This window comes from Lethenteron reissneri, unplaced genomic scaffold (assembly GCF_015708825.2).
Source record: "Lethenteron reissneri isolate LAM-NWPU_2019-01 unplaced genomic scaffold, ASM1570882v1 scaffold_1639, whole genome shotgun sequence".
NCBI lineage: Eukaryota > Metazoa > Chordata > Hyperoartia > Petromyzontiformes > Petromyzontidae > Lethenteron > Lethenteron reissneri.
In genome coordinates this window covers 4,839,643-4,854,020 of record NW_026891376.1, presented here as the reverse complement: position 1 = coordinate 4,854,020, position 14,378 = coordinate 4,839,643, and the positions used below count along the sequence as shown (strand labels likewise).

The following is a 14,378-nucleotide window of genomic DNA, read 5'->3' as shown; positions in this document are numbered from 1 at the left end:
CCCTGCAGACCATTGTTGACCCTGCAGACCATTGTTGATCCTGCAGGCCATTGTTGACTCTGCAGACCATTGTTGACCCTGCAGACCATTGTTGACTCTGCAGACCATTGTTGACCCTGCAGGCCATTGTTGACCCTGCAGGCCATTGTTGACTCTGCAGACCATTGTTGACCCTGCAGACCATTGTTGACCCTGCAGGCCATTGTTGACCCTGCAGGCCATTGTTGACCCTACAGGCCATTGTTGACCCTGCAGACCATTGTTGACTCTGCAGGCCATTGTTGACCCTGCAGACCATTGTTGATCCTGCAGGCCATTGTTGACCCTGCAGGCCATTGTTGACTCTGCAGACCATTGTTGACCCTGCAGGCCATTGTTGACCCTGCAGACCATTGTTGATCCTGCAGGCCATTGTTGACCCTGCAGACCATTGTTGACTCTGCAGGCCATTGTTGACCCTGCAGGCCATTGTTGACCCTGCAGGCCATTGTTGACCCTGCAGGCCATTGTTGACTCTGCAGACCATTGTTGACCCTGCAGACCATTGTTGACTCTGCAGGCCATTGTTGACCCTGCAGGCCATTGTTGACCCTGCAGGCCATTGTTGATCCTGCAGGCCATTGTTGACTCTGCAGACCATTGTTGACCCTGCAGACCATTGTTGATCCTGCAGGCCATTGTTGACTCTGCAGACCATTGTTGACCCTGCAGACCATTGTTGATCCTGCAGGCCATTGTTGACCCTGCAGGCCATTGTTGACCCTGCAGGCCATTGTTGATCCTGCAGGCCATTGTTGACCCTGCAGGCCATTGTTGATCCTGCAGACCATTGTTGACCCTGCAGACCATTGTTGACCCTGCAGGCCATTGTTGATCCTGCAGGCCATTGTTGACTCTGCAGACCATTGTTGACCCTGCAGGCCATTGTTGATCCTGCAGGCCATTGTTTACTCTGCAGACCATTGTTGACCCTGCAGACCATTGTTGATCCTGCAGGCCATTGTTGACCCTGCAGGCCATTGTTGACCCTGCAGGCCATTGTTGATCCTGCAGGCCATTGTTGACCCTGCAGGCCATTGTTGATCCTGCAGACCATTGTTGACCCTGCAGACCATTGTTGATCCTGCAGGCCATTGTTGACTCTGCAGACCATTGTTGACCCTGCAGACCATTGTTGATCCTGCAGGCCATTGTTGACCCTACAGGCCATTGTTGACCCTACAGGCCATTGTTGACCCTGCAGGCCATTGTTGACCCTGCAGACCATTGTTGACCCTGCAGGCCATTGTTGACCCTACAGGCCATTGTTGACCCTGCAGACCATTGTTGACTCTGCAGGCCATTGTTGACCCTGCAGGCCATTGTTGACTCTGCAGGCCATTGTTGACCCTGCAGACCATTGTTGACCCTGCAGGCCATTGTTGACCCTGCAGGCCATTGTTGACCCTGCAGACCATTGTTGACCCTGCAGGCCATTGTTGACCCTGCAGGCCATTGTTGACCCTGCAGGCCATTGTTGACCCTGCAGGCCATTGTTGACCCTGCAGACCATTGTTGACCCTGCAGACCATTGTTGACCCTGCAGACCATTGTTGACCCTGCAGGCCATTGTTGACCTTGCAGGCCATTGTTGACCCTGCAGGCCATTGTTGACCCTGCAGGCCATTGTTGATCCTGCAGACCATTGTTGACCCTGCAGGCCATTGTTGACCCTGCAGGCCATTGTTGATCCTGCAGGCCATTGTTGACCCTGCAGGCCATTGTTGACCCTGCAGACCATTGTTGACCCTGCAGACCATTGTTGACCCTACAGGCCATTGTTGATCCTGCAGACCATTGTTGACCCTGCAGACCATTGTTGATCCTGCAGGCCATTGTTGACCCTGCAGACCATTGTTGATCCTGCAGGCCATTGTTGATCCTACAGGCCATTGTTGACCCTGCAGACCATTGTTGATCCTGCAGGCCATTGTTGACCCTGCAGACCATTGTTGATCCTGCAGACCATTGTTGACCCTGCAGGCCATTGTTGACCCTGCAGACCATTGTTGACCCTGCAGACCATTGTTGATCCTGCAGGCCATTGTTGACCCTGCAGACCATTGTTGATCCTGCAGACCATTGTTGACCCTGCAGGCCATTGTTGATCCTGCAGGCCATTGTTGACCCTGCAGACCATTGTTGATCCTGCAGGCCATTGTTGACCCTGCAGGCCATTGTTGACCTTGCAGGCCATTGTTGACCCTACAGGCCATTGTTGACCCTGGCCATTGTTGACCATGCAGGCCATTGTTGACCCTGCAGGCCATTGTTGACCCTACAGGCCATTGTTGACCCTGGCCATTGTTGAACCTGCAGGCCATTGTTGACCCTGCAGACCATTGTTGACCCTGGCCATTGTTGACCATGCAGGCCATTGTTGACCCTGCAGGCCATTGTTGACCCTGCAGGCCATTGTTGACCCTGCAGACCATTGTTGACCCTTCAGGCCATTGTTGACCCTGCAGGCCATTGTTGACCCTGGCCATTGTTGACCCTGCAGGCCATTGTTGACCCTACAGGCCATTGTTGACCCTTCAGGCCATTGTTGACCCTTCAGGCCATTGTTGACCCTGGCCATTGTTGACCCAGCAGGCCATTGTTGACCCAGCAGGCCATTGTTGACCCTGCAGGCCATTGTTGACCCTGGCCATTGTTGACCCTGCAGGCCATTGTTGACCCTTCAGGCCATTGTTGACCCTTCAGGCCATTGTTGACCCTGGCCATTGTTGACCCAGCAGGCCATTGTTGACCCTTCAGGCCATTGTTGACCCTTCAGGCCATTGTTGACCCTGGCCATTGTTGACCCTACAGGCCATTGTTGACCCTGGCCATTGTTGATCCTGCAGGCCATTGTTGACCCTGGCCATTGTTGACCCTACAGGCCATTGTTGACCCTGGCCATTGTTGACTCTGCAGGCCATTGTTGACCCTGCAGGCCATTGTTGACCCTGCAGGCCATTGTTGACCCTACAGGCCATTGTTGACCCTGGCCATTGTTGACCCTACATGCCATTGTTGACCCTGGCCATTGTTGACCCTACAGGCAATTGTTGACCCTGGCCATTGTTGACCCTGCAGGCCATTATTGACCCTGGCCATTGTTGACCCTACATGCCATTGTTGACCCTGGCCATTGTTGACCCTACATGCCATTGTTGACCCTGGCCATTGTTGACCCTACATGCCATTGTTGACCCTGGCCATTGTTGACCCTGCAGGCCATTGTTGACCCTGGCCATTGTTGACCCTACATGCCATTGTTGACCCTGGCCATTGTTGACCCTACAGGCAATTGTTGACCCTGGCCATTGTTGACTCTGCAGGCCATTATTGACCCTGGCCATTGTTGACCCTGCAGGCCATTGTTGACCCTACAGGCCATTGTTGACCCTGCAGGCCATTGTTGACCCTACAGGCCATTGTTGACCCTGCAGGCCATTGTTGACCCTACAGGCCATTGTTGACCCTGCAGGCCATTGTTGACCCTGCAGGCCATTGTTGACCCTACAGGCCATTGTTGACCCTGCAGGCCATTGTTGACCCAGCAACTCAACGTCACTACCGGCTCCAACACGGCACGTGCAGACCTCTCCCTACGTCACTTCCCAACTGTCACCGGAAGTTATTGACCCCCCCCCCTCCCGCCATCTTGCCCCCCCCCCCCACTCGTGACGTAATTTCCGTCGGAGTCTCAACGGCTGTGGCCGTGGTTGGTTAGTGGATCTGCGGCCTAGTCGTGAATTCCTCCCTCTCTCCCCTCTCCCGTGAAGCCTCGGTCTCGCCTGGATTCTCCGCCGAGAGAGAGCGGCCTCGGCCCCGCCAGAGCGGACGGGGGCGGCCGTGGTGGATTTGCGGCCTAGTCACCAACTCCCCACGTCTCGAGAAGCCTCGGCCTCGCCTGGATTCTCCGCCGAGCTAGAGCCACCTCGGCCCCGCCGGAGCGAGGAGGGTGACGGTGGGTCGGTTGCGGCCTAGTCACCAACTCCCCACGTCTCAAGAAGCCTCGGCCTCGCCTGGATTCTCCGCCGAGCGAGAGCCACCTCGGCCCCGCCGGAGCGAGGAGGGTGACGGTGGGTCGGTTGCGGCCTAGTCACCAACTCCCCACGTCTCAAGAAGCCTCGGCCTCGCCTGGATTCTCCGCCGAGCGAGAGCCACCTCGGCCCCGCCGGAGCGAGGAGGGTGACGGTGGGTCGGTTGCGGCCTAGTCACCAACTCCCCACGTCTCAAGAAGCCTCGGCCTCGCCTGGATTCTCCGCCGAGCGAGAGCCACCTCGGCCCCGCCGGAGCGAGGAGGGTGACGGTGGGTCGGTTGCGGCCTAGTCACAAACTTCCCACGTCTCGAGAAGCCTCGGCCTCGCCTGGATTCTCCGCCGAGGGAGAGCCACCTCGGCCCCGCCGGAGCGAGGAGGGTGACCGTGGGTCGGTTGCGGCCTAGTCACCAACTCCCCACGTCTCAAGAAGCCTCGACCTCGCCTGGATTCTCCGCCGAGCGAGAGCCGCCTCGGCCCCGCCGGAGCGAGGAGGGTGCTGGAGTTGGTGTCGGCTCTGTTCTCTCTCCCCTCTCTCTCTCGCCGCGATGAAGCTGCTGAAGCCGCCCTGGGTCAACCACAACGGTGAGCGGGAGATGCCACAAGATGCGTGCGAACCGGCGGCGACGCGATCGGCTGGAGTTTGTTTTGCTGCGTTGATCGGCCCTGCTGTTGATGGACGTTGATGGTAGTGGTGGTGCATGCATGGATGCTGCTGCTGCTGTCTGTGTGTTTGTCTTTGTGTGTGTCAGTGTGTGTTTGTCTTTGTGTGTGTCTGTGTGTGCTTATCTTTGTGTGTGTCTGTGTGTGTTTGTCTTTGTGTGTGTCTGTGTGTGCGTCTAGAAGCGTGTGTATGTGTCGAAATGCGTGTGTGTGTGTCTATATGCGTGTGTGTTTGTGTGTGTCTTTGTGTCTTTGTGTGTCTGCGTGTGTCCGTGTGTCTATATGCGTGTGTGTGTGTTTGTCTTTGTGTGTGTCTGTGTGCGTCTAGAAGCGTGTGTCTGTGTGTGTCTGTGTCGAAATGCGTGTGTGTCTATATGCGTGTGTTTGTCTATGCGTGTGTCTGTGTGTCTATATGCGTGTGTGTCTATAAGTATGTGTCTGTGTGTTTATATGCGTGTGTGTGTTTGTCTATGCGTGTGTCTGTGTGTCTATATGCGTGTGTGTCTATAAGTATGTGTGTCTGTGTGTCTATATGCGTGTGTGTGTTTGTCTATGCGTGTGTCTGTGTGTCTATATGCGTGTGTGTCTATAAGTATGTGTGTCTGTGTGTCTATATGCGTGCGTGTGTGTGTCTATATGCGTGCGTGTGTGTGTCTATATGCGTGTGTGTGTGTCTATATGCGTGTGTGTGTCTATATGCGTGTGTGTGTGTCTATATGCGTGCGTGTGTCTATATGCGTGTGTGTGTGTCTATATGCGTGCGTGTGTCTATATGCGTGTGTGTGTGTCTATATGCGTGTGTGTGTGTCTATATGCGTGTGTGTGTCTATATGCGTGCGTGTGTCTATATGCGTGTGTGTGTGTGTCTATATGCGTGTGTGTGTGTGTCTATATGCGTGCGTGTGTGTCTATATGCGTGCGTGTGTGTTTGTCTATGCGTGTGTCTGTGTGTGTCTATATGCGTGTGTCTGTGTGTGTCTATATGCGTGTGTCTGTGTGTCTATATGCGTGTGTCTGTGTGTGTGTCTATATGTGCGTGTCTATGTGGGTAGCGTTTGTGCACAGACTGCCCTACATGACATCACAACAACAGTCTGGACCACTGGACGGGTTCCGCAGGATTGGAAGGATGCCCTGGTGGTCCCCCTTTTTAAGAAGGGGGACCGCACAGACTGTAACAACTACAGGGGCATCTCACTCCTCAGTGTGCCGGGAAAGGTCCTGGCAAGGATTATTCAACATCGCCTTGCTAGGCACGCTGAGGAGAGGCTTGCGGAGCCCCAATGCGGTTTCAGGAAAGGGCGGTCCTGTACAGATGCCATATTTTCTGTCCGTCTGCTACAGCAGAGGTGTAGGGAATTCCAAAAAGACCTACATCTCTGCTTTATTGACCTGATCAAGGCCTATGATACCATCAGTAGGCCTGGGCTCTGGGTTGTCTTCGTGCTTTCGGAGTCCCTGACCCTCTGCTCACGATCATTAAGGACCTTCATGATGGTGAGCGGGCCCGGGTAAAACTACATGGCCGGGAGTCAGAGCCATTCCCTGTTCACCTTGGGGTGCGACAGGGATGTCCTCTGTCTCCCACATTATTTGACATCTATTTTGACCACAGATATAATGGGAGGCTGATCGATGCCCGGGTGCGGTGAAGGGATGGCTCCCTATTGGTCAACCACGTTATGTATGCCGATGATCTGGTAATTGCTGCTGAGACTGGAGCGTGCCACTAAGAGGTGGGGCCTTACCATCAGCCCCACCAAAACTAAGCACCTGCCTGGGTATTTTGTACCATTGGACACTCCACCCCCACAACTCCCAATTGTTGATGGGGCAGTAGTGGAGAGAGTGGAGAGTTTTCCATACCTGGGCAGTGTGCTCATGACCGGCTCCGGTTTAACAGCAGAGGTCTCACTCCGAATCAGTCGAGCGGCATTATCTTTTCATCGGCTGCGTAACGCTGTGTGGAAGCTACCTGGTCTGTCGCTCCGCACGAAGCTTCAGGTCTTCTCGGCCACGGTCATTCCCTCCCTCCTCTACGCTTGCGAAATGTGGACCCCGCCTAATGGAACATCTTCGCCGGTCATAAACATTTAGGCTGGCCTGCCTACGATCCATCCTGGGTTTAACCTGCAGGCTGGATTGTGTGAGGAGCTCACAAATACTTGAAGGATCTGGGCAAAGTCCCATCGGTGAGCTCCGGCAGGCAAGGCTGCGTTGGCTGGGTCACGTAGCCCGCATGCCCAGCCACCGCATGCCTAAACAGCTTCTGTTCGGCCGGATCGAGGGGGCTAAACGGGCGCGGCACGGGCTAGAGAAGAGATGGAGTGACGTGGTACAGGAGGACGTGGAGCTGAGTGGACTTGCGATGACTGGTACCAGCGGTGTCAAGATCGGCCTCTGTGGAGGAGGCTCGTGAAGGACGCTACTGGGCAGTTGGAGGCAGTCGCCCTCCAGCAACAACGGAGGGCGGAGGAGCGACGCTCACAAAAACGAGCGGAGCGCCGGGTGGCTACTCGCTACTAACAGCACTTGCCCTACAGTCTCTAAAGGCTACCTGGGGGATCTTTGTCTGTGTGTTGTCTTGCAGGGAAACCCATCTTTTCCTTGGACATTCACCCCGATGGACAGAAATTTGCAACTGGTGGCCAAGGTCAGATTTTCACACACGCTCACACACACACACACACGCTCACACACGCTAACACACACACACGCTAACACACACACACACGCCAACACACACACACACGCTAACACACACACACACGCCAACACACACACACACACGCTAACACACACACGCTCACACACGCTAACACACACACACGCTAACACACACACGCTCACACACGCTAACACGCCAACACACACACACACGCTAACACACACACGCTCACACACGCTAACACACACACACGCTAACACACACACACACGCCAACACACACACACGCTAACACACACACGCTAACACACACACGCTCACACACGCTAACACACACACACGCTAACACACACACACACGCCAACACACACACGCTAACACACACACGCTCACACACGCTAACACACACACACGCCAACACACACACACGCCAACACACACACACGCACGCTCACACACACACACGCTCACACACACACACGCTAACACACACACACGCTCACACACACACACGCTAACACACACACACACGCCAACACGCTAACACACACACGCTAATACACACACTCGCTAACACACACGCTCACACTCACACACGCTCACACACACACACGCTAACACACACACACGCTCACACACACGCTAACACACACACACGCTCACACACACGCTAACACACACACACGCTAACACACGCTCTCACACACACTCACACACACACACGCTCACACACAACAACAACCGCCATTCGCCACTAAGTGGCGGTGACGTCACCACGACGCTTGTGCCAGGCCAAGTGCACCTTGAGGCTGCCACGTGAAGTGTCGAATGCCCGCTGGCAGGAGGTCACGGGGCAGACCCAGCAGGTGCCACGGGTCGACTGACCGAGATGACCGAGTAGCAGCACCTACACACACACAGACAATCGATTGTTGTTGTGATTGTTGTGGTTGTTGTTGTTGTTGTTGTTGACGCAGGGGAGGATTCCGGCAAGGTTGTGATCTGGAACCTGGCCCCAGTGAGGAGTGAAGCCGAAGAGAAGAACAACAACCACCACTCCACACGCGTGTTGTGCCAGATGGACAACCACCTGGGTGACACAACCACAACAACTACCACTACACACAACAACCACTACACACAACAACAACCACCACTCCACACGCGTGTTGTGCCAGATGGACAACCACCTGGGTGACACAACCACAACAACTACCACTACACACAACAACCACTACACACAACAACAACCACCACTCCACACGCGTGTTGTGCCAGATGGACAACCACCTGGGTGACACAACCACAACAACTACCACTACACACAACAACCACTACACACAACAACAACCACCACTCCACACGCGTGTTGTGCCAGATGGACAACCACCTGGGTGACACAACAACCACTACAACTACCACTACACACAACAACAACCACTACACACAACAACAACCACCACGTCACACAACAACAACCACCACTCCACACGCGTGTTGTGCCAGATGGACAACCACCTGGGTGACACAACCACAACAACTACCACAACTACACACAACAACAACAACCACTACACACAACAACAACCACCACTCCACACGCGTGTTGTGCCAGATGGACAACCACCTGGGTGACACAACCACAACAACTACAACCACTACACACAACAACAACCACCACTCCACACGCGTGTTGTGCCAGATGGACAACCACCTGGGTGACACAACCACAACAACTACCACTACACACAACAACCACTACACACAACAACAACCACCACTCCACACGCGTGTTGTGCCAGATGGACAACCACCTGGGTGACACAACAACCACTACAACTACCACTACACACAACAACAACCACTACACACAACAACAACCACCACGTCACACAACAACAACCACCACTCCACACGCGTGTTGTGCCAGATGGACAACCACCTGGGTGACACAACCACAACAACTACCACAACTACACACAACAACAACAACCACTACACACAACAACAACCACCACTCCACACGCGTGTTGTGCCAGATGGACAACCACCTGGGTGACACAACCACAACAACTACAACCACTACACACACAACAACCACCACTCCACACGCGTGTTGTGCCAGATGGACAACCACCTGGGTGACACAACACCACAACAACCACTACACACAACAACTACACACACAACAACAACAACCACTCCACACGCGTGTTGTGTCAGATGGACAACCACCTGGGTGACACAACCACAACAACTACAACCACTACACACACAACAACCACCACTCCACACGCGTGTTGTGTCAGATGGACAACCACCTGGGTGACACAACCACAACAACTACCACTACACACACAACAACAACCACTACACAACAACAACAACAACCACCACTCCACACGCGTGTTGTGCCAGATGGACAACAACCTGGGTGATACAACAACAACCATCACTACACACAACAACAACCACTACACACAACAACTACCACCACTCCACATGCGTGTTGTGCCAGATGGACAATCACCTGGGTGACACAACAACCACTACAACAACCACTACACAGAACAACAACAACCACCACTCCACATGCGTGTTGTGCCAGATGGACAATCACCTGGGTGACACAACAACCACTACAACAACTACACACAACAACAACCACTACACACAACAACCACAACAACTATACACAACAACCACTACACACAACAACAACAACCACCACTCCACACGCGTGTTGTGCCAGATGGACAATCACCTGGGTGACACAACAACAACCATCACTACACACAACAACCACCACGCACAACAACCACAACAACAACCACTACACACAACAACAACAACCACCACTCCACACGCGTGTTGTGTCAGATGGACAACCACCTGGGTGACACAACCACAACAACAACCACAACTACACACAACAACAACAACAACCACACACACAACAACCACTACTACACACAAGAACCAACACAACAACAACAACCACTACACACAACAACAACAACCACCACTCCACATGCGTGTTGTGCCAGATGGACAACCACCTGGTTGACACAACCACAACAACAACCACTACACACAACAACAACAACCACTACACACAACAACAACCACCACTCCACACAACAACAACCACCACTCCACACGCGTGTTGTGCCAGATGGACAACCACCTGGGTGACACAACAACCACAACAACCAGTACACACAACAACAACAACCACAACAACAACCACACACAACAACAACAACCACTACACACAACAACAACCACTACACACAACAACAACCACTACACACAACAACAACCACTACACACAAGAACCACTACAACAACCACTACACACAACAACAACCACCACACAAAACAACAACCAACACGCTACACGCGTGTTGTGTCAGATGGACAACCACCTGGGTGTGTGCGTGTTGTTGCGTGTGCTTAGCGTGTGTGAACTCTGTTAAGTGTGAGTGTGTGTTGTTGCTGCGTGCTGTTGCGTGTGCTTAGCGTGTGTGCATTGTGTTAATCGTGTGTGCGTGTTGTTGTTGCGTGTTGTTGTTGCGTGTGCTTAGTGTGTGTGCACTGTGTTAATCGTGTGTGCGTGTTGTTGTTGCGTGTTGTTGTTGCGTGTGCTTAGTGTGTGTGCACTGTGTTAATCGTGTGTGCGTGTTGTTGTTGCGTGTTGTTGTTGCGTGTGCTTAGTGTGTGTGCACTGTTAATCGTGTGCGTGTTGTTGTTGCGTGTTGTTGTTGCGTGTGCTTAGTGTGTGTGCACTGTGTTAATCGTGTGTGCGTGTTGCGTGTTGTTGTTGCGTGTGCTTAGCGTGTGTGCACTGTGTTAATCGTGTTGTTGTTGTTGCGTGTTGTTGTTGCGTGTGCTTAGCGTGTGTCAACTGTGTTAATCGTGTGTGCGTGTTGTTGTTGCGTGTGCTTAGCGTGTGTGCACTGTGTTAATCGTGTTGTTGTTGCGTGTGCTTAGCGTGTGTCAACTGTGTGCGGTGGTCCAACTCCGGCTCTCTGCTTGCGTCTGGGAGTGACGACAAACTCGTCATGATCTGGAAACCTGCAACGTGAGTCACACGACAACAACAACAACAACAACAACGTCAACAACAACAACATCGTCAACAACAACATCAATAACACCAACAACAACAACACTAACAACAACAGCACTAACAACATCAACAACAATAACATCTACAACATCATCAACAACAACAACATCAACAATAACATCAACAATAACATCAACAACAACATCAACAACAACATCAACAACAACATCAACAACAACAACAACATCAACAACGTCATCAGCAACAACAACATGAACCTGCACCACCACAACAACAACAACAACATGAACTTGCACAACAACACAACAACATGAACCCGTGTTGTATCGTGGCATGTAACTGTGCTGTGTTGTTGTGTTGTTTCGTTGTTGTTATTGTTGTTGATGTTGTTGTTCATGTTGTTGTTGATGTTGTTATTGTGGTGGTGAAGGTTGATGTTGTTGTGGTGGTGGTGCAGGTTGATGTTCTTCTTGGTTCTTTCGGTAAAGTCACGTAGAAGGGAAGTAATAAAATAATAAAAATAAAACAATTCTCACGACGTTTCGGCCACAACGCAAGCAGCCGTCCTCAGGTGAAAACCAGGTCCGTCGAGGCGACAGAGTCTGAATGAAACAGCACACGAGCTTGGAGCATATATATAAGCTGGGCGCATTGACAAAGGAATTTGCATATCAACAGGAATTTAGCATATTTATGGGAAATGCAGGAATGTGATTAGTACTGCATATGCATGTGCATTATGCAGGATTAACAGCATCAAAGGGAGCTGCAGTTGCTGCTGCTGCTGCACTTGCTGCTGCTGCTGCAGTTGCTGCATTATCCATTTTAATATAACACTATGTATTATTCTACCCACCCTAATGTGTATCATACTGCTATATGTTTACTGTACAATTACGACACCATACATTACACCATACATTACTCTGCACACTGCACCATGCCACTGGCATGGTGCAGTGTGCAGAGTAATGTATGGTGTCGTAATTGTACAGTAAACATATAGCAGTATGATACACATTAGGGTGGGTAGAATAATACATACTGTTATATTAAAATGGATAATGCAGCAACTGCAGCAGCAGCAGCAACTGCAGCAGCAGCAGCAACTGCAGCAGCAGCAGTAACTGCAGCTCCCTTTGATGCTGTTAATCCTGCATAATGCACATGCATATGCAGTACTAATCACATTCCTGCATTTCCCATAAATATGCTAAATTCCTGTTGATATGCAAATTCCTTTGTCAATGCGCCCAGCTTATATATATGCTCCAAGCTCGTGTGCTGTTTCATTCAGACTCTGTCGCCTCGACGGACCTGGTTTTCACCTGAGGACGGCTGCTTGCGTTGTGGCCGAAACGTCGTGAGAATTGTTTTATTATTTTATTATTTTTATTATTTTATTACTTCCCTTCTACGTGACTTTACCGAAAGAACCAAGAAGATGAATCCCTGCAGTCACGAAAGCTTTAAATCGAAATTCAGGTTGATGTTGTTGTGGTGGTGATGGTTGTTGTTGTGGTTGTTGTTGTGGTGGTGGTGCTGGTTCATGTTGTTGTGGTGGTGGTGCAGGTTGATGTTGTTGTGGTGGTGATGGTTGTTGTTGTGGTGGTGGTGCTGGTTCATGTTGTTGTGGTGGTGGTGCAGGTTGATGTTGTTGTGGTGGTGATGGTTGTTGTTGTGGTGGTGGTGGTGCTGGTTCATGTTGTTGTGGTGGTGGTGCAGGTTGATGTTGTTGTGGTGGTGATGGTTGTTGTTGTGGTGGTGCTGGTTCATGTTGTTGTTGATGTTATTGCAGGTTCATGTTGATCTTGTTGTTGATGTTGATGTTGTTGATGTTGTTGATGTTGTTGATGATGTTGTTGATGTTGTTGATGTTGATGTTGTTGATGATGTTGTTGTTGTTGATGTTGTTGTTGTTGTTGATGTTGATGTTGTTGCTGCAGGTTCATTGGGCCCAGCGCTGTGTTTGGTTCGGCCTCGTCGCTGGTTGTTGTTGATGTTGATGTTGTTGATGTTGTTGTTGATGTTGTTGTTGTTGTTGTTGCTGCAGGTTCATTGGGCCCAGCGCTGTGTTTGGTTCGGCCTCGTCGCTGGTTGTTGTTGTTGTTGATGTTGTTGTTGTTGATGTTGTTGATGTTGATGTTGTTGATGTTGTTGTTGATGTTGTTGTTGTTGATGTTGTTGTTGTTGATGTTGTTGTTGTTGATGTTGTTGTTGTTGATGTTGTTGTTGATGTTGATGTTGTTGATGTTGTTGTTGATGTTGTTGATGTTGTTGCTGCAGGTTCATTGGGCCCAGCGCTGTGTTTGGTTCGGCCTCGTCACTGGTTGTTGATGTTGATGTTGTTGTTGTTGATGTTGTTGTTGTTGCTGCAGGTTCATTGGGCCCAGCGCTGTGTTTGGTTCGGCCTCGTCACTGGTGAGCAGCACGGAGCAGTGGAGGTGCTGCTCCATCCTGCGCGGACACACGGGAGGTACGGTACAACAACAACCACCACCACCACAACAACTACCACCACTACCACCACCACTACAACCACCACCACCACTACCACTGCTACTACAACCACCACCACTACTACCACTACAACCACCACCACTACCACTACTACTACAACCACCACTACTACCACTACTACAACCACCACTACTACCTACTACTACAACCACCACCACTACCACTACTACTACAACCACCACCACTACCACTACTACTACAACCACCCACTACCACTACTACTACAACCACCACCACTACCACTACTACTACAACCACCACCACTACCACCACCACCACAACAACCCCACCGTTACCACCACTACCACCACTACCACCACCACCACTACCACCACTACCACCACTACCACCACCACCACTACCAC

At 51.5% G+C, this 14,378-nt stretch overlaps 2 protein-coding genes across 2 annotated transcripts in view; both read left to right on the top strand.

Annotated features, from left to right (window-relative positions):
- Nucleotides 1-3,711: 3,711 nt before the first annotated feature.
- Nucleotides 3,712-14,378, top strand: part of LOC133338972 (protein HIRA-like) — a 12,003-nt gene continuing 1,336 nt past the window's right edge. Inside the window, exons 1-5 of the mRNA XM_061547098.1 lie at nt 3,712-4,655; nt 7,324-7,386; nt 8,378-8,494; nt 11,394-11,484; nt 13,872-13,974. Of these exons, the coding sequence (XP_061403082.1) occupies nt 4,619-4,655; nt 7,324-7,386; nt 8,378-8,494; nt 11,394-11,484; nt 13,872-13,974 (411 nt within the window). The 5' untranslated portion in view covers nt 3,712-4,618. The remainder of the gene's footprint in view (nt 4,656-7,323; nt 7,387-8,377; nt 8,495-11,393; nt 11,485-13,871; nt 13,975-14,378) is intronic.
- The window catches only part of LOC133362983 (derlin-2-like), a 79,386-nt gene continuing 78,015 nt past the window's right edge, over nt 13,008-14,378 (top strand). Inside the window, 1 exon segment of the mRNA XM_061581967.1 lies at nt 13,008-13,021. The gene's annotated coding sequence lies outside the window, so the exon portion shown is untranslated.